The sequence below is a fragment of the Pelodiscus sinensis genome, chromosome 13, assembly GCF_052426305.1.
Source record: "Pelodiscus sinensis isolate ZL-2025 chromosome 13, ASM5242630v1, whole genome shotgun sequence".
Taxonomy (NCBI): Eukaryota; Metazoa; Chordata; order Testudines; family Trionychidae; genus Pelodiscus; species Pelodiscus sinensis.
The window spans coordinates 711,862-737,119 of NC_143064.1; the positions used below are offsets into that span (position 1 = coordinate 711,862).

General features: G+C 67.6%; 2 protein-coding genes across 4 annotated transcripts in view; one reads left to right on the plus strand and one right to left on the minus strand.

The window, feature by feature from the left end:
- Positions 1–14,552, plus strand: part of ZMYM3 (zinc finger MYM-type containing 3) — a 59,780-nt gene extending 45,228 nt beyond the window's left edge. For 2 of the 3 annotated variants that reach the window (XM_075918002.2, XM_075918001.2), the window contains exons 15-25: positions 521–665; positions 1,127–1,242; positions 1,323–1,497; positions 1,767–1,913; positions 2,845–2,948; positions 5,744–5,912; positions 6,003–6,154; positions 11,756–11,870; positions 12,550–12,804; positions 12,879–12,996; positions 13,344–14,552. In XM_075918002.2, the coding sequence (XP_075774117.2) occupies positions 521–665; positions 1,127–1,242; positions 1,323–1,497; positions 1,767–1,913; positions 2,845–2,948; positions 5,744–5,912; positions 6,003–6,154; positions 11,756–11,870; positions 12,550–12,804; positions 12,879–12,996; positions 13,344–13,542 (1,695 nt within the window). In that variant the 3' untranslated portion in view covers positions 13,543–14,552. The remainder of the gene's footprint in view (positions 1–520; positions 666–1,126; positions 1,243–1,322; positions 1,498–1,766; positions 1,914–2,844; positions 2,949–5,743; positions 5,913–6,002; positions 6,155–11,755; positions 11,871–12,549; positions 12,805–12,878; positions 12,997–13,343) is intronic. The other variant, XM_075918003.2, reaches the window with a different exon arrangement.
- Positions 14,553–14,686: 134 nt separating this feature from the next.
- On the minus strand, positions 14,687–16,473 carry LOC142825860 (gap junction alpha-3 protein-like). Its single transcript, XM_075918007.2, has one exon. The coding sequence runs from the start codon at positions 16,456–16,458 to the stop codon at positions 15,694–15,696; it is 765 nt and encodes a 254-aa protein (XP_075774122.2). The 5' UTR covers positions 16,459–16,473; the 3' UTR covers positions 14,687–15,693.
- Positions 16,474–25,258: the final 8,785 nt, after the last annotated feature.

Sequence of the window (25,258 nt, forward strand, 5' to 3'; positions counted from 1 at the left end):
GCCGGGCGTGGCGGGTGCGCGTGTCCCCGGGTGCCCTCCCCCGCGGGGGGCCGGGCGTGGCGGGTGCGCGTGTCCCCGGGTGCCCTCCCCCGCGGGGGGCCGGGCGTGGCGGGTGCGCGTGTTGGCGGGTGCCCTCCCCCGCGGGGGGCCGGGCGTGGCGGGTGCGCGTGTCGGCGGGTGCCCCCCCCCCACGGGGGGCCGGGCGTGGCGGGTGCGTGTGTCGGCGGGTACCTCTCCCCCGCGGGGGGCTGGGCGTGGCGGGTGCGCGTGTCGGCGGGTACCTCTCCCCCGCGGGGGGCCGGGCGTGGCGGGTGCGCGTGTCGGCGGGTACCTCTCCCCCGCGGGGGGCCGGGCGTGGCGGGTGCGCGTGTCGGCGGGTACCCTCCCCCGCGGGGTCCGGGCGTGGCGGGTGCCCCCTGCGTGGGAGGCCCTAGTGGCAGCCGCTTTGGGAGCAGAGTCCTGCCGCGAGGGCTGGGGGTGTTCGCTTAGGACACAGACTCTCCCTTCTGGGTCTCGACAGTTGTCGGCAAAGGCCTCCTCAGCCCCCGTGCCGCCCCCGGCGCCGGCCACGCCTCGCAAGAACAAGGCTGCTATGTGCAAACCGCTGATGCAGAACCGGGGGGTGTCCTGCAAGGTAGAAGTGAAGTCCAAGGGCTGTCAGACAGGTACGGGCACGTGCCTCCTGTGGAGGGGGGGAGTGGCTGGGAGTCCTGGGCCGCAGGGCAGGCGGAGCAGCTCGCCAGTAGCTGCCAGCCACCCCTGCTGAGTAGCCCAGTGCAGGCCCTGGCTACTGCTCCAGTAGCCCTGCCGGGAACCCTGCCAGGCCCATCCAGCCTCCCCGTCGGCCTCCTCCCGAGCCAGTGGGATCTTCGGCCTCGCGTGTTGCTCCAGGGTCGGGCTCGTATTGGAAGAGGGGCAGCGGCAGGATCCGAGCCCGCCTGCCTGGGGAGCCGGTGCGGTGCTCATGGCGTTCCCTTGTCGGGGAGCCAGGCCCCTGCGTGCCATTAGCGCTGCCAGACGGGTCCCTGGGAGGAGGGGCGTGCAGGCCGCGGGGGGCGGGGGAGAGGAGATTTCCAGCCAGCGGGGGGGATGCGATGGCGCTGACGTGTCACTTGCTACGTGCCAGAGGCAGACTGGAAGCCCCAGGTGATTGTGCTGCCGATCCCCGTCCCGATCTTCGTGCCTGTGCCTATGCATCTGTACTGCCAGAAAGTACCCGTGCCTTTCTCCATGCCTGTCCCGGTAAGCAGGCGCTCCGCGCTGAGCCCTCTCCCCTCGCCTGGCTGGGGCAGGCACGGCCGGCTCTGACCGCTGTCTGGTAGGTGCCTGTGCCAATGTTCCTGCCCACCACGCTGGAGAACACGGACAAGATCGTGGAGACCATCGAGGAGCTGAAGGTGAAGATCCCTTCCAACCCCCTGGAGGCCGACATCCTGGCCATGGCCGAGATGATTGCGGAGGCGGAGGAGCTGGACAAGGCCTCCTCAGACCTGTGTGGTAGGTTTCTTTGCTGGGAGCCAGCCCGTCTGTCCGGCTCGGCGTCTGCCCAGCCTGGCGGGAGCGGGGACACCCGAGGAGCCGCGACTCCGTCTGCAGCCCTGTTGGCGGACAGGAGTCCCTGTCCCTCGAGCCAGCGCGGCCCAGGCAATAGCATCTTCCAGGTGGGCACTGGAGAAGGCTCTGCAGCCTGAGAGTCTGTCCAAGTCTTGTGCCTGGGGGCAGGCTGGGCGGCACGGGAGTGTCCTGAGCCCTTCTTGTGCCCGCAGACCTGGTGAGTAACCAGAGCGCCGAGGGCCTGCTGGAGGACTGCGACCTCTTCGGGCCAGCCAGAGACGATGTCTTAGCCATGGCGGTCAAAATGGCCAACGTCTTGGATGAGCCTGGCCAGGACCTGGAGGCCGACTTCCCGAAAAGTAAGAGCAGGTGCTGCGGGGCAGTCCGCTCGGCCTGCCGGGCCCTGCTGCCCAGGCTCTCCCTGGCAGCGGGAGGCAGACGGGCTGCCGCGGTTGGGGCGGAGCGGCCGAGGGCCGTGGCCGCGCTGGAGTCTCTGCGTATCGCAGGGAAGGTGGCTGGGCCCTGCCGAGTCAGGCTCCCGGGCGGGGGAGGTGCAGCTGGGGTAGCAGCAAATCCCGCAGAAGGCCAGGCCGGGGGTGTCGGGTCCCGCAGACTCCCGCTTCGGCTCTGCTGCGTCTCCACGTCGTGAAAGGCCCCGAGGCTGGAGCCAAGAGACTGAGCGGGGCGAGCTCCGTCAGGCAGTGGCCGGCTAGAGGCCGGGAGCCCGGGAAGGGAGTGCAGCAGGCGACTCCGCGGGGGAGGGGACCGCCTTGGAAGCAGGAGCCCATCGGCAAAGCCCTGCGTGGCCGGAGCCTGCCTCCCGGAGCATCCCTCCCAGTCCCCCCAGCAGTGCCTAGTAGGGCGGAGCACAGCCTGGCCCGTCTAGGGCCCCCCCCCCCGGGAAGCCGCAGCGCGGAGTGGGGCCGTTCTCGGGCATTCGATGGCTGCTGTCTCACTGGTCCCAGGAGGCCCCTCACTTGAGGAGGGGAGACGCCAAAGAGCCAAGCCCCGTGGGCCTGAGGGAACAGCCAGCAGGGCAGCGGCCTGGCCGTGGTGCTGGAAGGGGAGAGGCTGGAGGGACCCTTGGGGTGACGTGCTGCGCTGTCAGAGGCCCCGGAGTCGTCATGCTCTGCCGCTTGGTGCTGTCAGTGCTGCTGTTGGCTGGGGCCGGGGCCGGGGTCCCTGGGTAACGCCCACGTTAGCCCAGCTGGCTCTGTCCCTTTGGAGGGACCGCATGTCTGGCAGGGTCCCCCCGCCCTAAACCCTCTGCTCTGCCTTGTTTCCCATCAGATCCTCTGGACATTAACCCCAGTGTGGACTTCCTCTTTGACTGCGGGCTGGTGGGGCCAGACGACGTCTCCACCGATGCAGACCTGCCTCGCGCCGTGCGGAAGGTGAGCGCGGCCTGGGCGTGTGTGGGGCTGCCGTGGGCATTGCCTGCTGAGCCCTGTGGGGGGCTGGTCAGCTCAGGCCTGGTGGGGACAGGAGGGGGAGTGGCCACTGAGGGGACTGCAGCCTAGCTGCTGGGTTCTCTCCTTGGACACCTGCTAGGTGCCCTCTGGCTCCAGATTTCCCTTCCGAGGGAGAAAGGCTGCTCGGCTCTAAGTGCAACACAACACAACAGCCAGCCTGCCGCCTTGTGTCCTGCTCCTGGGGCTCCACGCAGACCTTGGGGATGCTGTTTGCAGATTGAAATCACTGCAAAAATCCTGGGTTTCAATCAGGTTTCCCACGGCTGCTTCTTCACCTGTTTCTTCAGGGCATGGTGCTGATCTGATCACTTACACGTTAACTGACCGCGCAGGACGCCTTGTACAGCACGGAAGGGGGACTCTGTCCTTTGTTTAGATTTTTATTAGTTTAGGAAATAGCCCATAATACTCACTCCCTGCGCCACGCTGCCGATGCGGGAGCAGTGCGAGAGGAGCGGTAAGAACTAAATGGCGCACAATGGCACTTCTGTTTACTAAACGCAATCTGCCGCGCTACACCGATGTTTCACACGTGCGACTGCACAGTCTCCTGAGCTGCTGGCTGGCAGCTGTGCTGAAACTCTTCTCTTGTCATTTTCTATGTGATTAGCTCTAGCCACCAAGACCTCCGAACGCTGAGTGCCGGGTGTCCTTACACCCTACTGCTAGCTCTCCCCTTCCCGCTGCCATGGTCAGGTTGATGCAGATCTAATACGGACTGTGCGTAGGGCGCACTTCATTGTGGAGCCAGCCCTGTTGGAGACAAGTACAGGACGGGGTTCCTTTGGGAAAGCTGAGTGACGCTGACGTCCAATAGGGAGCAGGCTTACGGCATCACCGCTCTGGTCTGTTCCAAAATAAGGGGTGCGAATACTGTCCTGAAATAAGACAATTACTCTCAGCGGCACCTCTCGATTTCTCCTACTGCGTCTGTCTGTCCTGCATACCTGGGGCACGAATTACACAAGCCGCGAGGATTAGCTGAGCTCCGCTTGTTTTCTGGCAACATCCACCCCAGCGAAGCGCTTGGGAGTTTACTTGTTAACACGCCTAGAATCCTAGCGCACTGGCCGTGGGACCTCGAGAGATCATCGGATCCATTCCTCTGCCCTCGTGGCAGGACCAAGCACCGTCTAGCTCATCCCTGCCAGGTGTCTGTCTAGCCTGCTCTGAAATATCTCCGGAGATGGAGATTCCACAGCCTCCCTAGACAACTTCTTCCAGCGTTTAACCACCCCGAGAGGCAGGAAGTTTTGTACGAAAAGGCAGCGAGAGGGTCTTGAGAGCGATGCTTTGCCACGTTGATCCACATTGTTCTTCAGCCACAGACTGCCCAGAAGCAGGTCTCTGCGCGGGAGCCGTGTTAGTCTGTACCTGAAAACACTCGAGCACAACGAATAGCCCGGCAGCACCGTAGAGACTGGCATGTGAGGCTGCAGGGTTGGGTAGTCGGTAGGGGCTGCCGGACTTCGCTGGGTTCCGTTTTCCCAAGGAGCGGTTTTCCTTACGAGGTTTCATTCTTGCAGCCGGGCCCTGCACCGTCTTCTCGGCATGGCTCCTTTCTCGCCCAGGGAGTGCGTTGCGTCCGGGCCTTCCCAGACGCTCTCGCACCCGGGAGTCAGGGCAGGTTTTCTGTGGCAAGGGTGGAGGGGAATATAGGAAGCTGTGTGTGTGCTGAGGAACGTCTTCCCTTTTCTTCCCCTCTCCACTCCACTGTCTGTCTGCTGCCTCTGTCCCTAGTCCGTGTCTTCCCGCCCTCTGCCGCGCCTGGCCCAGGGCGCCTCCACCGCAGCACGGCACAGAAGCAGCGTGGCCCAGCCTGGCTCTGGCTGCGTGTCACTTGAGTTTGCTGAGAAACAGGGATGGAAAGCCCAGAAGTTTCAAGAGGCAAGGGCGGGTAGTTCGGCTGGGCAGACCAGAGCCGTTACCTCATTGCACGAGACTTAGCACGTCTGGGAGATTTAATTGTCACTGCTCGTCTTGCATGAAACGTTTAGTATTTTATAGATTTAAAACGTTTTTTAAAAATCTGAATTGTATCCGCCCTGGTGAGTGCACTGACCCAGAGAGCTTGGTATCTCAGAGCTCCTGCGCCTTGCCGACTTGCTGCTGCACTTCACAGCCTCCGATGCCTCGCTGAATGTGTGCATCTGGCGCTGCACGGGAGCGGGCTGCTCTCATGTTGACCGTCCATGCTCCTGGCTGCCACCAGTCTGCCCTAATGACTTCTTTGCCCACCATGCCTGGGCTGCTCTGCTGAGGGTGGCGTGTCCTGCGGGCCAGGCATGCTCACACCCCAGGCCATGCCTACGTTGCAGAGCTTTTCCGGGCTATCGGAGGTACCCTGGCAACGCTCTGGCACACCCAAGGAGTGCGTCCGCTGTTTCAGAAGAAGGGACGTGCTGGGAGAGGAGGTTTTTCCGAAATTTGGCCCCGTGTAGACGCGCCAAATGGCGGAAACGCCTCTTCCGGGGAAGAACGCGGTTTGCAATTTGCGTGTCTTTCTTGGATTTATCTCCGCAGTCTGGACATGGCCCCCATGTGACCTTCTCTTGCTGGTCTCCCCACTGATCCCGTCTCACCGCTGCGGTTGGGGGCGCTCTGGAGAACAGCATGCCCGGTCCCAGGTCTCTGAGCCTGTGGCTGCCCCGGGGCGCCGGGACTGGGAGTAACGCCTGCCTCTGGCACGCCCAGCCTTACGGTGCACTTCTCTGCAGGGCCAGAAGCGCCTGGTGCTCTCCGAAAGCTGCTCCCGGGACTCCATGAGCAGCCAGCCCAGCTGCACAGGACTGAACTACTCGTACGGAGTGAACGCCTGGAAGTGCTGGGTGCAGGCCAAGTACGCCGGCGGGGAGTCCAGCAAGGGAGAGGAGCTGCGCTTCGGGCGTAAGTGCTGCCGCGCCCAGTGGGGAGAGCAGAGCCCCAGGGCCTGGCCTGACACGAGGAGCCTGAGGTTGCTCTATTCTGTCTCCGCAGCCAAGCCCATGCGCATCAAAGAGGACATCCTGGCCTGCACCGCGGCCGAGCTCAACTACGGCCTGGCCCAGTTTGTCAAGGAGATCACGCGGCCCAACGGCGAGCGCTACGAGCCAGACAGCATCTATTACCTCTGCCTGGGCATCCAGCAGGTAGGGGCTGCATGGTCCCCCCCGCCTCTCCTGGCCCCACTCCCCACACAGACCTGCCCCCAGGCCCTAGCAGCTCTGTGGGCTCTAGCTGGGGGCTTGCTCTTCAGGGCTGTTTTCCCAGGCCTCTTGTTCTCCTCCCCCTTCGCCCCTGCCTCTGCCCTGCAGCGTGCTCTGAGGGTGCCAGGGATGCCTGTGCTGGGTCAGTCCAGTGGCCCAGCTCAGACCGCAGTCAAGCCAGGTGTCCCAGAGGCCTGGCCAAACCCAGCTTCCGGCGGGTGCCTGTCGGAGGCGGCACAGGCGGCTACGGAGCCACTTCCTGAGCTGTGCCAGGACTGTGTTGTTCATAGCCCCACTGACGGGCCAGCTGCTGAGCCTGCGGGTCCGTCTCCCTTCCCTAGTCCGTGGAGTGGGGCTAGGACCAGCCTTGTTAGGGCATCTCCGTGGTGCCAGGAACTTCTCGGGCATCCGTGTTGTCAGGCCACACACGCTGCTCCCCAGCTGGGCACCACCAGTCACCTTGCTGCCAGGGCTGGTTTCCTGCACCAGACTGCACAGGCCTAGTCTGTGCCAGGGACTGCGTTTCTGCCCCCGGCCCTCTCCGTTTCGCACTCCAGGGGGCTAGGCCAGCTGCTCACGTGCTCCCCTGGAGCCCGAGACTCTGGGGGTCCAGGTGGGGATCTTCCTCCTCTCGCTGTCCATCGCCTGAGCCACTCGGGGCTGTTCCTGGAGCACGCTGGGTCGCAGGAGGGGGGCTCATCTCACCATCAGGAGCGGGTCCGTGGCCTGACACCCACTGGCCACCAGGCCCTTTCCATGCCGCTGGGACACCTCGGCTGCAAGCTCTAAGGAGAAATCCCAAGGCAGGTCTGTGGAGATGCCTGTTGACCCGCAACCGCCCCGGGTACCGGTGAGCCTTCCCCTCGCAGGGCTCCAGCGCTGTCCCCACCAGGCCCCTCGGGTCTGGGGGACGACCCGGTACCGGTGAGCCTTCCCCTCGCAGGGCTCCAGCGCTGTCCCCACCAGGCCCCTCGGGTCTGGGACGCGACCCGGTACCGGTGAGCCTTCCCCTCGCAGGGCTCCAGCGCTGTCCCCACCAGGCCCCTCGGGTCTGGGACGCGACCCGGTACCGGTGAGCCTTCCCCTCGCAGGGCTCCAGCGCTGTCCCCACCAGGCCCCTCGGGTCTGGGGGACGACCCGGTACCGGTGAGCCTTCCCCTCGCAGGGCTCCAGCGCTGTCCCCACCAGGCCCCTCGGGTCTGGGGGACGACCCGGTACCGGTGAGCCTTCCCCTCGCAGGGCTCCAGCGCTGTCCCCACCAGGCCCCTCGGGTCTGGGACGCGACCCGGTACCGGTGAGCCTTCCCCTCGCAGGGCTCCAGCGCTGTCCCCACCAGGCCCCTCGGGTCTGGGGGACGACCCGGTACCGGTGAGCCTTCCCCTCGCAGGGCTCCAGCGCTGTCCCCACCAGGCCCCTCGGGTCTGGGACGCGACCCGGGTACCGGTGAGCCTTCCCCTCGCAGGGCTCCAGCGCTGTCCCCACCAGGCCCCTCGGGTCTGGGGGACGACCCGGTACCGGTGAGCCTTCCCCTCGCAGGGCTCCAGCGCTGTCCCCACCAGGCCCCTCGGGTCTGGGACGCGACCCGGTACCGGTGAGCCTTCCCCTCGCAGGGCTCCAGCGCTGTCCCCACCAGGCCCCTCGGGTCTGGGGGACGACCCGGTACCGGTGAGCCTTCCCCTCGCAGGGCTCCAGCGCTGTCCCCACCAGGCCCCTCGGGTCTGGGACGCGACCCGGTACCGGTGAGCCTTCCCCTCGCAGGGCTCCAGCGCTGTCCCCACCAGGCCCCTCGGGTCTGGGACGCGACCCGGTACCGATGAGCCTTCCCCTCGCAGGGCTCCAGCGCTGTCCCCACCAGGCCCCTCGGGTCTGGGGGACGACCTGGCACTGCCCCGGGTAACCACTTGGCTTTCGGCCCTGGGCAGTTCTGTGGTGCCCTCGGCCCCAGAGAGGTTCAAGGCCATGCAGGACCGTTTGCAGGGTGGTGAGGCCGCTTGCCTGGTGTCAGCAGAGTTCCTGTAAGTCGTTGGAAATCAGCCATCTGCCCTTGGCAGGGTCGTCCTCCCTCGCAGCCGTGGGCTCAGGAGCCCGCAAAGCTCCTGTGAAACTCACCAGCTTTGGGCCTGCCTGCTGTAAAGTGCTTGGAGAAATGCAGCTGCTGGGACACCCTGCCCTGCACGCTCTGGCCGTGGCCACGGCAACCGGTAGCAGCCAGCAGGGCAGGCGTCAGTGCGCCGAAGGAGGACTGGGAACAGAGGGATGTGATGGGAAGGAAGATTTTTGCCTCCTCCACCTGCAGATCCGGATTGCTAACCGTATGGCACATTTGGGCAGCCTTTCCCTCCCCTAGCCCAGAGAGGTGCAGAGGTCCCAGAGGCGGCATTCGGGTCTGGGGGCTGGCCCCACACTTCCCCCAGTGCTACCCAAGTGCCCATTTTGACTTAGAACATAAGAACGGCCGTGCTGGGTCAGACCAAAGGTCCATCTAGCTCAGTATCCTGTCTGCCCACAGTGGCCAGCGCCAGGTGCCCCAGAGAGGGTGGACCGAAGACAATGATCAAGCGATTTGTCTCCTGCCATCCCTCTCCAGCCTCTGACAGACAGAGGCCAAGGACACCATTTTATCCCCTGGCTAATAGCCTTTTATGGACCTAACCTCCATGAAATTATCCAGCTTCTCTTTAAACTCTATTCTAGTCCTAGCCTTCACAGCCTCCTCTGGCAAGGAGTTCCACAGGTTGACTACACGCTGTGTGAAGAAGAACTTTCTTTTATTAGTTTTAAACCTGCTACCCATTAATTTCATTTGGTGTCCTCTAGTTCTTCTATTATGGGAACTAATAAATAACTTTTCTTTATTCGCCCTCTCCACACCACTCACGATTTTATAGACCTCTATCATATCCCCCCTCGGTCTCCTCTTTTCTAAACTGAAAAGTCCCAGTCGCTTTGACCTCTCCTCATATGGGACCCGTTCCAAACCCCTAATCATTTTAGTTGCCCTTTCCTGAATCCTTTCCAAGGCCAAAATATCTTTTTTGAGGTGAGGAGACCACATCTGTACACAGTATTCCAGATGTGGGCGTCCCATAGTTTTATACAGGGGCAGTAAGACTTCTCGGTCTGGAGGAGCGTTCCTGTTGTTCCCCTCCCGCGTTCCTTCCATTTGGGGGCCGGTTGGCTCACTTTCTCAGCGCTTGCAGGTTGGCCACCAGTAGCTCAGTCCTGAGGACCATCAGAGGCAGATACGTCCTGGGGTCCTAGAACTGGAAAGGACCTGGTTACTGAGTCCAGTCCCCTGCCCTCCTGGCAGGGCCAAGCACCGGCCAGACCACCCCTGCCCGGCGTCTGTCCAACCTGCTCTCACAGTCTCCAGAGGTGGAGACTCCACGACCCCCCGGGCAATTGATCCCAGCGTTTCATCCCCCGACAAGCAGGACGTTTCTCCTAATGTCCAACCCAACCTCCCTGGCTGCCGTTTGAGCCCGTTGTGTCTTGTCCTGTCCTCAGAGGCCAGGAGAACCATTTTCCCCTCCTGCCTGTGAGCCCCTTTTGGATACTTGCAAACCGCTAGCAGGTCCGTGAGGTTCCCCGTGGTCCCTCGCCAGCCGTCCCCACCGTATCTCAGGCGGCTGCTTTGCTGCCGAGGCCCTTTGCATCGCTGGGGAATGGGGAGCTGGCGGTTTGTTGCAGCGGAGCACTATTTTCCATATATGGCGCTTCCCTTTGGCCTTTCTTCTGCCCCTGGGGCTCTTGCCAGCCACGTGGTCGTGTAGCCTCTTCCCAGACCTGGGCACTTGGCTGCAGATGGGGCAGACGCGGAAGCAAGTCCTGTCTCGCGTCGGCCCCCACTATGCACGGTGGCCCGGTGGGGGCTGGTTCTGAACCTGGCAAGTCCAAGTTCCTTGGGCCCTAACAGGCTCCACCAGCTCGATGGCAGTTTGCCACCCGTGCTGCCGTCTCCGGTTTGCAGGCCCCCAACTCTCCCAGGACAGCCGCACGTCCACGCTTCGGACCCAGCGCCCTCTGCCGGCCCTGAGCTCCTTGCAGGGGGGGTTGGAGCGTCCCTGTCTCTGGCCCCTACCAGCCAGCGCGTCTAGGGGTGAGCAGGGCCTCGCTGCGTCTCATGCTGGAGCCCCAGGCCCTCTGCGCTGCCCAACGCGCTTTTCAGACGGTGCTGGGGCTCAGCAGTTCAGACCGCCCGCCGGGCCCTGGCGTGTGAACGGGCAGGGCGCCGGGCGCTCTGCCAGGAGGCAGCCGAGGGGGGCACACGTCAGGAGCCGACCGCTCGCCTGGGCTCTAGAATCGGCACAGACCTTGAGCCGTGTCCTCTGGCTGGACTTGCAGCTCGGGGCATGTTGGCCACTGGCCTGTGCCAGGAGCGACAGTAGAAATGCACCCGCTCTGCTCTCACGGGGGCCTCCGCTGGCTCTTGGTTCTGCGGCCTGCTCCTTCGTGGTCCCGATCCTCCCATCGGTCCCCCTCCAGCTGAAGGCAGAACATGCCAAGCTCCGTCTCGTGGTCCCAGCATGTCCAGGGCAGGGCTGGTTCTCTGGCCTTCTCACGCTGCCCTCCCCTTCCTCTGCATCCCTAGCTCCCAGCATGCCACGTGTGGCCGTGCCCGACAGGTGCTACGTGGCAACAGAAGGGCGGCGTGCCTGGTGACAGGGCAGGTTTCCACTGTGCTGGCTTCTCTCCGGGCCGGCTTGGAGCACATGCCGCCTGTCAGTCTGGAGTGCGTCTGGCAGCCATGTCAGCGCTTCAGCCCCACTCGGAACATCCGTCGTCCCCAGGGACACGGGAGCCGATCCTTAGCCGGGCTCCTTTGCCTCCAGCCTCGGCTCTGAGCCAGCCCTGGGGGGCCGTTCTGTGGCCCTCGCTGCTCCAGTGTCCGGTGCAGATAATATCCGCGGGGCGCCCGGCAGCAGGAGGCTCTGCTGGCACCTCCTGAGCCGCGGTTCTTCAGGGACAAGCGACTGATCACACCCGCCCTTGACTGACGTGGCATCTCAGTTCCATCTGACCCGGGTGGGATCCATTGGCTGCCAGGTGACATCCCACCTTGTGCGAGGACAGAGCGGCACGGCTCTGCGCCCGCCCCGCCCCCCCGCTTGTCTGAGCTGATCGCACTGGGGGCCAGGCGCTCTCTGAACGGGTCCAGGAACTAGCGTGTGCTCCCTGGGGGCGAATGCGTTCAGCGAGACTACGGGCCGCCGGGCTGGGGGCAGGGCTGCTCGTCGCTGGGGGCAGGCCCGTGATCCCTGCCCCCAAGCCGAGTCCGCAGCTCCGTGGGCTTGTGAAGCAGAAACGGGCCGTCCCTGTACCGGGGGCTCTGTGCGAGGATGCGGCTGCGCAGCACGTTCGGGGAATAAAGGGGAGCAGGGCACTGCCACCTGGGGGGCCTTTGGATGTGAGCGTCGTCTCCCACGGCAGCCCTCCAGCTGCAGCCCCCGGGGCGCGCCCCAAGGGGGCCCAGCACGGAGCCACTTCCTCTCGTGCCCCACACGCTGCCACCTCCCTGCACTGACCCTGCTCTCTCCCCTCTAGTACCTGCTGGAGAACAACAGGATGGTGAATATCTTCACAGACCTGTACTACCTGACCTTCGTGCAGGAGCTGAACAAGTCCCTGAGCGGCTGGCAGCCCACCCTGCTCCCAAACAGTACGTGGTCGGGCTTCCCAGCCTGCGGGCCCCACGCCAGGCCTGGCCGGGGACTGAGCAGCTCAAGGGCTGGCCCAGGCTCGCTGGGTCTGTAGAGCCGGGGGGGGCCTTCTTCTAGCCCCTTTGGGCCAGGCATTCCAGAGCGGGGGCACCGCCCGGCTGTGGCCAGCAGGATCCCAATGCCCAGAGCAGAGGTGCGTCCCCTCCCTGGCCTGCTCCAGGCAGTAAGCGAGCCAGCCTTCCCAGGGCACAGGGCCCGCGCTGACACCCACCTGGGGGCGCGGGTAGCGGAACTGGCCCAGCCTCTGGCCTGCCAGGGAGGCTTCGGGCTGGCACCGTGTGCCTGGGCTTTGCAGGGGGCTTGCGCCCGGCCTGCCACGCTGATCCCACTTGGGCTCTGGCTTGGCCTGGGGCTGGCATGAACCAGCTGTGTTGGGGGGGGGGGCAAAGGCCTGCAAGCTCCCCTGGCTACTCCAGCGGGGCTCCCCCTCCACCGGGCAGGGCTCATGTCACAGGCGTTGGCCTCGCCCACCCCCGGGGCCCAGCTCCCTCCGCCCAGGGGAAAGACCCGGGGCAGGGCCCCCGTGCCTGTTTCACGCTCCCCGACGTGCGAGACTGGAGCCGCGGCCTCCAGCTCCCTGTCGGCCGAGCGTGACCCCGCCCGTGCCTGTGCTTGCAGACACCGTCTTCTCCCGCGTGGAGGAGGAGCACCTGTGGGAGTGCAAGCAGCTGGGGGTGTACTCCCCCTTCGTCCTCCTCAACACCCTCATGTTCTTCAACACCAAGTTCTTCGGCCTGCAGACGGCGGAGGAGCACATGCAGCTGTCCTTCACCAACGTGGTGCGCCAGTCCCGCAAGTGCACCACGGCCCGGGGCACCACCAAGGTGGTGAGCATCCGCTACTACGCCCCCCTGCGGCAGAAGAAAGGGCGAGGTAGGCGCCTGCGCGGGTCTGTCTCCCCGGCCCTGCCCCGGCCTGCGCGGCTCTGACGCGGCCTCTCTCTGCAGACAGCAGCTCTGGGAAGCGGAAGCGGGAGGAGGAGCTGCCCCTCCTGGAGCAGCGGGAGAACAGGATGAACCCGCTGCGGTGCCCAGTCAAGTTCTACGAGTTCTATCTCTCCAAGTGGTGAGTGTCCTGTGCTGGAGGGGGGCAGCGTGAGCCCGTCGGCCCGTGCCTGCAGGGGAGCAGCCCCAGGCCGGCTCTGGCTCGGCGGGGCTGAGGCCGGGACCTGGTCTCAGCAGAGGTGGCTGCGGGGCCTCGGGCCCTTCCTCCCGCTGAGGGCATTGGCCAGGCCCCTGGGGAGAGGCGCTCCCAGCCTGGCTCATGAGCACCTTCCCTGCAGGAGGCCGAGGAGTGCTCCCCTGCGGGGGCCGGGCCTGGGGAGTCACTGCATTCCAGCTTGGGGAGAGGGACCCTGTGGGCTCGGGCTGCCTGGGAGCCGGGCGGGTTCACTCTGCCCCTTCTTGCCACAGTCCCGAGAGCCTGCGGAACCGGAACGACGTCTTCTACCTGCAGCCCGAGCGGTCGTGCATCGCGGAGTCGCCGCTCTGGTACTCGGTCATCCCCATGGACAGGAGCATGCTGGAGAGCATGCTGAACCGCATCCTGGCCGTGCGGGAGATCTACGAGGAGCACAGCCGGGGCGGCGGCCTGGAGGAGGACATGGACTGAGCGCGGGCTGGGGGCTGCTCTGCGGCGTGGGGGCCTGACCAGCCCGGCACCTGTAGGACTCTGACCATCCCTGCCTGATGCTAGTGACAGGCCGTCCCCTCCCTCCACCAGCCCTGGCTCTGCCTGGCGGGGCAGGGTCCCACTCCCCGTTCTTCCTGGGGTGGAGAGACAGAGCCAGTCCCAGTCCCAGTCCCTGTCCCGGCCGGCAGCCCCACGGGTCTGTGCCCTCTCCCCGGGGCTGGCCTGGGTCTCCCCTGCCTGGCGTGATGTGAGCCCTGGGCCGCGGGGTCTGGGAAGTGACTGTTCTGCGCTGTGGGGGGCAGGCTGGGCCTAGCAGCCCCCCAGGAGGCCCTGGGCCTGCGGCCAACTCCCTGCCCAAGCAGCAGGGGGAAGGGAGCCAGGCTCCGTGCCCGGGCCTGGGGGCGTGGTGGGTAGCAGGGTTGGCTCTGGGCTGGACCGTTGCCAGCGCAGCCAGAGGAGCCCGGCTGTGCTGCCTTTGGCACCTCATCTCGGGGCTCCTGGAGGCCCTTCCCCAGCTCTGCATGAGCTCTGGCTTCCCCTGCATTGTGCATCACAGCAGCCACTGGGGGGCGCTGAAGCTCTGCCGCGGCAGCGGGCGTGGGAGCCAAGGGGCCCGCCCTCTCTGCCCCCAGCTGCAGCAGAATGGGGGGCGCTCCCTCTGCTCACCTGGCACGATCAGCTGGAGGCAGACACCTCTGCGCCTCGGCTCGTTGCTGCGGGGCTGGGCAGGCCGGGGTCTCTGCTCGCTCAGCCCCGGCCCCAGCGCTGCTGTTCCCCCTGGCACCCTCCCCGCGGTGCTTTGGTTTCTGCTCGGCTGGTGGCGGGACGCGGCGCTGGCTGAGCTGTATATATTGTCAGGGACCTGGCCCGGGCCCTGTCTCCATGTCGAGAGTGAGCCAGTCACCGGTCTTGTCGTAGTGATAACGGGGCGTTAGGACGAACCTTGTGTCTCTAGAACCATTCATTTCAAATAAAGACGCAAAAACCTGCCCGCAGGTGCCGCCCTTCGCCCACCCCTCGCCAGGGCTGTCTGCCCCCGCCCAGAGCGGGGCCTGGCCCTGCCAGCAGGGTCAGTGCTGGCTAGCATCGAACGCAGGGCGGCCTGGATTCCTGACGGCTGGGGGCATGGCCTCCCTGCCTCCATCTGCGAGCTGAGCAGGGAGGGGCCAGGCCGTGTCCATAGGGAGCACCCTGGGCGCAACACAGCCTGCTCCAGAGGCTGCTTCTGGCTGGGACAGGGCAGAGTGAGGGTGGGAGGCAGCCAGGAGCCTTGCTGAGCTGAACTGGACCTCGTGCTGGGCCTGCAGGGCACTGGGCCTGCCCGGCTCCAGGGGCACTGATGGCGCCTTCCCCGCGTCACTGTGGCGCTTGGGGCAAGTCCGGCAGCAGCCTGCTGTGCTCAGGCAAGTGAACAGGGGTGAGACTGGTCCAGGGCAGACGTGGATCCTTCTGCCCTCGCAGTGCGGCCGGGGTCCTGAGGGCAGGGCGTGGGCCTCTTCCCTTCGGGTGGCCCTGCACGCAGATACGCTGGGCAGGGGCAGAGAGGAGCCGCCCAGAACCAAACCCCTCCCCTGCCAGGCGCCGGCCCGGTTGGGCTGCGGGAGAACAGGCAAGGGGCCTAAATGCAGGGTCCCAGGGGGGCCTTGCCAGGAGCCGGCAGCCGGTGCTGCTGCTGAAACCGCAGTGTCCCACCCGCAGCCTTTGCTTTCCTGAGGGCTCGCGCGCTGCCCAGGCTGAGGCGCCGGGCTGGGAGGGCCGCGTGGCGGGAGTGGCTGCAGCGAGCCTGGGCCTTCCTGATCCGAGCAGCACCTCGGCCCAGCAGCCTGTTCCCACAGCAGCCCGCCGAGCCAGGGGACCCAGTGGGCCCTGTCCAAGTCCCTGCAGGGCCCGGGCGTGGAGCTCAGTTGTGGGGCAAGGCCAGCCGGCTGGCAGCCCAGGCACGGGGTGGAGCATCTGTCCCTGTGGGCTCCCTGCCTCCTGCCCGCCGGCCCCAGGCTCTGGACGCTGCACTGTGGGCCCAGGATTCCCATGGCGGGATGCTCCGTCTCCATGGAAACGCAGCAGGCTCCTGTGCTGCAGCCTCGGGGCGACAGTGCTTGTCTGGCACAAGAGCCTCCGTGCCAGCCTCGGTCAGACCGCCAAGTCACCGGGCCTCGGCCTGGCGCTGGCTCTGCCGCCCTGCCGCAAGGGCTCTTCCCTGGCCTGGGCGGCCTGGCCCGGCCGGCGCGTGGTGACGCCCAGGTGGTACATCTCGATCAGGTTGAGGAGCAGCGACAGGCTGGCTGCCGCCGTCATGAAGAGGACGAAGATGGTCTTCTCGGTGGGCCGGGCGATGTAGCAGTTGACCGTGTTGGGGCAGGGCCAGCGGTCGCAGGTGTACAGGGGCTTCAGCTCGAAGCCGTACAGCGCGTACTGGCCCGCCAGGAAGCCCACCTCAAAGAGCATCTTGAAGACAACGTTGCAGATGTAGGTCCTCAGGATGGCCCCCCGCAGGCGGATTTGGCCATGGCCCTCGTGGGCGGGCGGCGTGTGCTGCCCCCCGCGCTCCGGCTGGGCCCCCCCGCTTGCCCCTCGCGGCGGCCGCTCCAGCCCACGCAGCAGGTGCAGGACGTGCCCCAGGTAGACCAGGCTGGGGGTGGAGACGAAGATGATCTGCAGCACCCAGAAGCGGATGTGGGAGATGGGGAAGGTTTGGTCGTAGCAGACGCTCTGGCAGCCGGGCTGCTTGGTGTCGCAGGAGAAGCCCGACTGTTCGTCCCCCCAGACCTTCTCAGCAGCGGCCCCCAGGACCAGGATGCGGAAGATGAACAGGACTGTGAGCCAGACCTTCCCCACCACGGTGGAGTGCTCCTGGGCGCTCTCCAGAAGCCTCCCCAGCAGGTGCCAGTCGCCCATGAGTGCCAGCGCGGGCTCTCCTGCGAGAGGAGACACCCAAAGTCAGCAGCCTGCAGACCCTGCGCTGTGCCAGTGGGCACCCTGCCCCGGGCTGGGCTCGCCACCGGCCTGACCGCAGCCTCGCTGGCCGATAGCTGCCAAGCCAGGGCAGGAGCGGGTTAGCCTGGGGCGACTTGAGTCCCTCAGCTGCCTGCGGCTACAAACCCTGCAGGTCTGGTATCTCGCTCTGAGGGCCGACTGCTCAGGACTGGCCGTACCCTCTCCCTGCTGGACACTGGCTCTGGGGGCCCAGGTCCAGCGCGGCTCCTAGCCCGGCTCCCCAGCAGCTGCTCAGTGGCCGTCGGCACAGGCCAGCGGAGCGGGTCCTGGTGCAGGGAGCCAAGTGGTGGGCCGCAGGGGGGCCTCTTCTCGCTAGGGATTAACCCGGGGAGAGCTCCAGCGTCCAGTCAGCCTGGGGCTCACAAAGCGCTGCCCCCCAGGCCGCCAGGGCCACGTGGGCGGGGGCTGAGGACAAGGGCAGGGCCAGGGGCTTTAGGAGCAGCCCCAGGGCCTAGAGCATTTGGCAGCAGCCCGGAAGCTGCGGGCCAAGGCCGAGCGCCCCTCACCGGTTGCAGACGCTGGTGCCTCGTGGGTGGCAGGTCCCCGCAGCCCCAGCGGTGTCTGGCTGCGTCCGGCGCGGCTCTGCCAGCGCATGTGCAGGCTCTGGGAGCGGGCGCGGCGCGAGCGGCAGAGGACACAGCCACTGGGAATCTTTCCACCTCTTTATTTTTGGCCTGGGCACGTTTCTAAAAATACTCCCTGCTGCCGGGCAGGGCGTCGGGGCAGCGCCCTGTGACCGAGCCTGAGCAGCTCAAGGCCGTTGGAGGGCGCGTTCCCTGCCTCCCCGCACGGCTGGGCAGAGGCTTTTTGCAAACCAGGCCTCTGACCCCATCCTCGCCTGGGGCCAGCCGGGGGTGCTCCACACGCTGCCTGGAGGGGGAGGGCCCAGTGCTGCCTGGCCAGCTGGGGTGCCCTCCAGCCAGAGCCCACCGCACCGAGCTCTGAAGGACCCTGCCCGGGGCGGGGTGGAGGGCTGCAACAGCCCCTTTCCCATCTCGCTGCCGTGGGGATGGGCGCACAGTGCGGTGGAGCTGGTGCCCAGCCAGCGGTGGGCTCCGTGATCAGCTGGGGCCAGCCCCCAGTGGGAGAAGAGAGGCTCCACCCCCAAACAAGCAGGTAACTCCACTGCCTGGAGGCAAGGTTACTGCCTAATCCCTGGGCCAAGCGGGGAGCCACAGCCCCCTTGGCATGTGAGAGGAGCATCCGCTGGGGCGGGGCAGGGCCCAGGCCCCCCCCACAAGGCTCCACCCAGCCCTAACTGTGGCCCGGCTGCAGCGCCACTTGCCCCAGCCTGGATCTATGGCTTGGCTCCCTGCTACAGCTCCAGCCCCTGCCTCGGACTCTGGCGCCAGCCATGGCTCCTGGGGGCTGCAGGGAGGTTCCATTGGGGGGGCTGCCTTTAAATGTTGGGGGCCCTCTGGACCCAGGTTTGCCATGGACGCGCGTCATGTTCGGAACTCAACTCGCTGCGGGGTACAGGCTGGAACCGGCACGCTTGTCTGTATCGCGCACTGCCCACGAGCCCCGGCACCCTCCGCTCCACTTCCTAGCAGGGCGGGGTGCGGGGTACAGGCTGGAACCGGCGCGCTTGTCTGTATCGCGCACTGCCCACGAGCCCCGGCACCCTCCGCTCCACTTCCTAGCAGGGCGGGGTGCGGGGTACAGGCTGGAACCGGCACGCTTGTCTGTATCGAGCACTGCCCACGAGCCCCGGCACCCTCCGCTCCACTTCCTAGCAGGGCGGGGTGCGGGGTACAGGCTGGAACCGGCACGCTTGTCTGTATCGAGCACTGCCCACGAGCCCCGGCACCCTCCGCTCCACTTCCTAGCAGGGCGGGGTGCGGGGTACAGGCTGGAACCGGCACGCTTGTCTGTATCGCGCACTGCCCACGAGCCCCGGCACCCTCCGCTCCACTTCCTAGCAGGGCGGGGTGCGGGGTACAGGCTGGAACCGGCGCGCTTGTCTGTATCGAGCACTGCCCCCGAGCCCCGGCACCCTCCGCTCCACTTCCTAGCAGGGCGGGGTGCGGGGTACAGGCGGGAACCGGCACGCTTGTCTGTATCGCGCACTGCCCACGAGCCCCGGCACCCTCCGCTCCACTTCCTAGCAGGGCGGGGTGCGGGGTACAGGCTGGAACCGGCGCGCTTGTCTGTATCGCGCACTGCCCACGAGCCCCGGCACCCTCCGCTCCACTTCCTAGCAGGGCGGGGTGCGGGGTACAGGCTGGAACCGGCGCGCTTGTCTGTATCGCGCACTGCCCACGAGCCCCGGCACCCTCCGCTCCACTTCCTAGCAGGGCGGGGTGCGGGGTACAGGCTGGAACCGGCGCGCTTGTCTGTATCGCGCACTGCCCACGAGCCCCGGCACCCTCCGCTCCACTTCCTAGCAGGGCGGGGTGCGGGGCACAGGCGGGAACCGGCGCGCTTGTCTGTATCGCGCACTGCCCACGAGCCCCGGCACCCTCCGCTCCACTTCCTAGCAGGGCGGGGTGCGGGGTACAGGCTGGAACCGGCACGCTTGTCTGTATCGCGCACTGCCCACGAGCCCCGGCACCCTCCGCTCCACTTCCTAGCAGGGCGGGGTGCGGGGTACAGGCTGGAACCGGCACGCTTGTCTGTATCGCGCACTGCCCACGAGCCCCGGCACCCTCCGCTCCACTTCCTAGCAGGGCGGGGTGCGGGGTACAGGCTGGAACCGGCACGCTTGTCTGTATCGAGCACTGCCCACGAGCCCCGGCACCCTCCGCTCCACTTCCTAGCAGGGCGGGGTGCGGGGTACAGGCTGGAACCGGCGCGCTTGTCTGTATCGCGCACTGCCCACGAGCCCCGGCACCCTCCGCTCCACTTCCTAGCAGGGCGGGGTGCGGGGTACAGGCTGGAACCGGCGCGCTTGTCTGTATCGAGCACTGCCCACGAGCCCCGGCACCCTCCGCTCCACTTCCTAGCAGGGCGGGGTGCGGGGTACAGGCTGGAACCGGCGCGCTTGTCTGTATCGCGCACTGCCCACGAGCCCCGGCACCCTCCGCTCCACTTCCTAGCAGGGCGGGGTGCGGGGTACAGGCTGGAACCGGCGCGCTTGTCTGTATCGCGCACTGCCCACGAGCCCCGGCACCCTCCGCTCCACTTCCTAGCAGGGCGGGGTGCGGGGTACAGGCTGGAACCGGCGCGCTTGTCTGTATCGCGCACTGCCCACGAGCCCCGGCACCCTCCGCTCCACTTCCTAGCAGGGCGGGGTGCGGGGTACAGGCTGGAACCGGCACGCTTGTCTGTATCGCGCACTGCCCACGAGCCCCGGCACCCTCCGCTCCACTTCCTAGCAGGGCGGGGTGCGGGGTACAGGCTGGAACCGGCGCGCTTGTCTGTATCGCGCACTGCCCACGAGCCCCGGCACCCTCCGCTCCACTTCCTAGCAGGGCGGGGTGCGGGGTACAGGCTGGAACCGGCGCGCTTGTCTGTATCGAGCACTGCCCACGAGCCCCGGCACCCTCCGCTCCACTTCCTAGCAGGGCGGGGTGCGGGGTCCAGGCGGGAACCGGCGCGCTTGTCTGTATCGCGCACTGCCCACGAGCCCCGGCACCCTCCGCTCCACTTCCTAGCAGGGCGGGGTGCGAGGTACAGGCTGGAACCGGCACGCTTGTCTGTATCGCGCACTGCCCACGAGCCCCGGCACCCTCCGCTCCACTTCCTAGCAGGGCGGGGTGCGGGGTACAGGCTGGAACCGGCACGCTTGTCTGTATCGAGCACTGCCCACGAGCCCCGGCACCCTCCGCTCCACTTCCTAGCAGGGCGGGGTGCGGGGTACAGGCTGGAACCGGCACGCTTGTCTGTATCGCGCACTGCCCACGAGCCCCGGCACCCTCCGCTCCACTTCCTAGCAGGGCGGGGTGCGGGGTCCAGGCTGGAACCGGCACGCTTGTCTGTATCGCGCACTGCCCACGAGCCCCGGCACCCTCCGCTCCACTTCCTAGCAGGGCGGGGTGCGGGGTCCAGGCTGGAACCGGCACGCTTGTCTGTATCGCGCACTGCCCACGAGCCCCGGCACCCTCCGCTCCACTTCCTAGCAGGGCGGGGTGCGGGGTACAGGCTGGAACCGGCACGCTTGTCTGTATCGCGCACTGCCCACGAGCCCCGGCACCCTCCGCTCCACTTCCTAGCAGGGCGGGGTGCGGGGTACAGGCTGGAACCGGCACGCTTGTCTGTATCGAGCACTGCCCACGAGCCCCGGCACCCTCCGCTCCACTTCCTAGCAGGGCGGGGTGCGGGGTACAGGCTGGAACCGGCACGCTTGTCTGTATCGCGCACTGCCCACGAGCCCCGGCACCCTCCGCTCCACTTCCTAGCAGGGCGGGGTGCGGGGTACAGGCTGGAACCGGCACGCTTGTCTGTATCGAGCACTGCCCACGAGCCCCGGCACCCTCCGCTCCACTTCCTAGCAGGGCGGGGTGCGGGGTACAGGCTGGAACCGGCGCGCTTGTCTGTATCGCGCACTGCCCACGAGCCCCGGCACCCTCCGCTCCACTTCCTAGCAGGGCGGGGTGCGGGGTACAGGCTGGAACCGGCACGCTTGTCTGTATCGCGCACTGCCCACGAGCCCCGGCACCCTCCGCTCCACTTCCTAGCAGGGCGGGGTGCGGGGTACAGGCTGGAACCGGCACGCTTGTCTGTATCGCGCACTGCCCATGAGCCCCGGCACCCTCCGCTCCACTTCCTAGCAGGGCGGGGTGCGGGGTACAGGCTGGAACCGGCACGCTTGTCTGTATCGCGCACTGCCCATGAGCCCCGGCACCCTCCGCTCCACTTCCTAGCAGGGCGGGGTGCGGGGTACAGGCTGGAACCGGCACGCTTGTCTGTATCGCGCACTGCCCACGAGCCCCGGCACCCTCCGCTCCACTTCCTAGCAGGGCGGGGTGCGGGGTACAGGCTGGAACCGGCACGCTTGTCTGTATCGAGCACTGCCCACGAGCCCCGGCACCCTCCGCTCCACTTCCTAGCAGGGCGGGGTGCGGGGTACAGGCTGGAACCGGCACGCTTGTCTGTATCGCGCACTGCCCACGAGCCCCGGCACCCTCCGCTCCACTTCCTAGCAGGGCGGGGTGCGGGGTCCAGGCTGGAACCGGCACGCTTGTCTGTATCGCGCACTGCCCACGAGCCCCGGCACCCTCCGCTCCACTTCCTAGCAGGGCGGGGTGCGGGGTACAGGCTGGAACCGGCACGCTTGTCTGTATCGCGCACTGCCCACGAGCCCCGGCACCCTCCGCTCCACTTCCTAGCAGGGCGGGGTGCGGGGTACAGGCTGGAACCGGCACGCTTGTCTGTATCGCGCACTGCCCACGAGCCCCGGCACCCTCCGCTCCACTTCCTAGCAGGGCGGGGTGCGGGGTACAGGCTGGAACCGGCACGCTTGTCTGTATCGAGCACTGCCCACGAGCCCCGGCACCCTCCGCTCCACTTCCTAGCAGGGCGGGGTGCGGGGTACAGGCTGGAACCGGCACGCTTGTCTGTATCGCGCACTGCCCACGAGCCCCGGCACCCTCCGCTCCACTTCCTAGCAGGGCGGGGTGCGGGGTACAGGCTGGAACCGGCACGCTTGTCTGTATCGAGCACTGCCCACGAGCCCCGGCACCCTCTGCTCCACTTCCTAGCAGGGCGGGGTGCGGGGTACAGGCTGGAACCGGCACGCTTGTCTGTATCGCGCACTGCCCACGAGCCCCGGCACCCTCCGCTCCACTTCCTAGCAGGGCGGGGTGCGGGGTACAGGCTGGAACCGGCACGCTTGTCTGTATCGCGCACTGCCCACGAGCCCCGGCACCCTCCGCTCCACTTCCTAGCAGGGCGGGGTGCGGGGTACAGGCTGGAACCGGCACGCTTGTCTGTATCGCGCACTGCCCATGAGCCCCGGCACCCTCCGCTCCACTTCCTAGCAGGGCGGGGTGCGGGGTACAGGCTGGAACCGGCACGCTTGTCTGTATCGAGCACTGCCCACGAGCCCCGGCACCCTCCGCTCCACTTCCTAGCAGGGCGGGGTGCGGGGTACAGGCTGGAACCGGCACGCTTGTCTGTATCGCGCACTGCCCACGAGCCCCGGCACCCTCCGCTCCACTTCCTAGCAGGGCGGGGTGCGGGGGGCCGGTGGGGCATCGCCCCACACCAGCGTTTCAGGGACTGGCCTTCACACCCCGATCCGTCGGCCGGCCCCGAGCGCAGACCCCAGGCCCATCAGCACCAGCGGAAAGACACCGGCCCTGCTGGCAACTGCTGACACAAGCCTGGCTCCCAGGGTCCAAGCAGGAGGTTGCACCCCCCCCACCCGGGAGGACCTGGGGCCTTGGGGAAAAGCCTTGAACAGCAGGTTTGGAAGGGGGCCGTGCAGCACTGGGGGAGGGGCCAGTGGCTTTGAGCTGGGCCGCTGGGCCAGGCTCTGCAAAGGGCGGGCCTGGGCCATGAGCGCGGCCGTCTTTAGGGTCGCCAGGTGTCCGGTTTTCTACTGGATAGTCTGGTATTTGCGCCCTCTGGCCGGTAGAAACATTCAGACAATATGGGACACGTGCAACGTCGGTTTGTTCTGAATTCCCGGCGGGGCGGGGGCGGGGCACCTCTGGCTGCTTGCAGAAGTCGGGCCAGGGGAGGGGTTCCCAGCCCCTCCCCCCTCCCAGCTTCTACTAGCAACTAGAGGGAGGGCTGGCACTCCTCCCATCCCCCCCAGCTCTGCTTCCCGCCCCCCCTTCTCTGGCCCCCCTCCTCTCCACCTCCCGTGGTCCCTCCCCAGCTCTGCTTCCCACCCCCCTTCCCTCCTGGCCAGCCCCGCGGCCCCCCCCAGCTCTGCTTCCCGCCCCCCTTCCCTCCCGGCCAGCCCCGCGGCCCCCCCAGCTCTGCTTCCCGCCCCCCTTCCCTCCCGGCCAGCCCCGCGGCCCCCCCCAGCTCTGCTTCCCGCCCCCCTTCCCTCCCGGCCAGCCCCGCGGCCCCCCCAGCTCTGCTTCCCGCCCCCCTTCCCTCCCGGCCAGCCCCGCGGCCCCCCCAGCTCTGCTTCCCGCCCCCCTTCCCTCCCGGCCAGCCCCGCGGCCCCCCCCAGCTCTGCTTCCCGCCCCCCTTCCCTCCCGGCCAGCCCCGCGGCCCCCCCCAGCTCTGCTTCCCGCCCCCCTTCCCTCCCGGCCAGCCCTGCGGCCCCCCCCAGCTCTGCTTCCCACCCCCCCTTCCTCCCGGCCAGCCCCGCGGCCCCCCCCAGCTCTGCTTCCCACCCCCCTTCCCTCCCGGCCAGCCCCGCGGCCCCCCCCAGCTCTGCTTCCCGCCCCCCTTCCCTCCCGGCCAGCCCCGCGGCCCCCCCCAGCTCTGCTTCCCGCCCCCCTTCCCTCCCGGCCAGCCCCGCGGCCCCCCCCAGCTCTGCTTCCCACCCCCCCTTCCCTCCCGGCCAGCCCCGCGGCCCCCCCCAGCTCTGCTTCCCGCCCCCCTTCCCTCCCGGCCAGCCCCGCGGCCCCCCCCAGCTCTGCTTCCCGCCCCCCTTCCCTCCCGGCCAGCCCCGCGGCCCCCCCCAGCTCTGCTTCCCGCCCCCCCTTCTCTGGCCCCCCTCCTCTCCACCCCCCGTGGTCCCTCCCCAGCTCTGCTTCCCACCCCCCTTCCCTCCCGGCCAGCCCCGCGGCCCCCCCCAGCTCTGCTTCCCGCCCCCCTTCCCTCCCGGCCAGCCCCGCGGCCCCCCCCAGCTCTGCTTCCCGCCCCCCTTCCCTCCCGGCCAGCCCCGCGGCCCCCCCCAGCTCTGCTTCCCGCCCCCCTTCCCTCCCGGCCAGCCCCACGGCCCCCCCAGCTCTGCTTCCCGCCCCCCTTCCCTCCCGGCCAGCTCCGTGACCCCCCCAGCTCTGCTTCCCACCCCCCCTTCCTCCCGGCCAGCCCCGCGGCCCCCCCCAGCTCTGCTTCCTGCCCCCCTTCCCTCCCGGCCAGCTCCGTGACCCCCCCAGCTCTGCTTCCCACCCCCCTTTCCTCCTGGCCAGCCCCGTGGCCCCCCCAGCTCTGCTTCCCGCCCCCCTTCCTCCTGGCCAGCCACGTGGCCCCCCAGCTCTGCTTCCCACCCCCCCCTTCCTTCCGGCCAACCCCGTGGCCCCCCCCCAGCTCTGCTTCCCGCCCCCCTTCCCTCCCGGCCAGCTCCGTGACCCCCCCAGCTCTGCTTCCCACCCCCCCTTCCTCCCGGCCAGCCCCGCGGCCCCCCCCAGCTCTGCTTCCTGCCCCCCTTCCCTCCCGGCCAGCTCCGTGACCCCCCCAGCTCTGCTTCCCACCCCCCTTTCCTCCTGGCCAGCCCCGTGGCCCCCCCAGCTCTGCTTCCCGTCCCCCTTCCTCCTGGCCAGCCACGCGGCCCCCCAGCTCTGCTTCCCACCCCCCCCTTCCTTCCGGCCAACCCCGTGGCCCCCCCCCAGCTCTGCTTCCCGCCCTCCCTTCCTCCCGGCCGGCCCCGACCCCCCCGCCAGCTCTGCTTCCCGCCCCCCCTTCCTCCCTGCCGGTCCCGACCCTCCCTCCTCCTCCCCCACGATCAAGTGTGTCTGTTTTTGGGGGGGGGTGTACCTGGTAACCCTATTGTCTGGCTCCTGCATTCTGAATCTCTGGCTGTTTTCTTCCATCCCTTCCCTGTCCCTGTGCTAACTGTGGGCCAGAGGGAGCCGCCCAGGGCTCTGCTCCGTGTCGCCCCACGGCTGGGGGAGCCAGGGCGGCCTGATGGCAG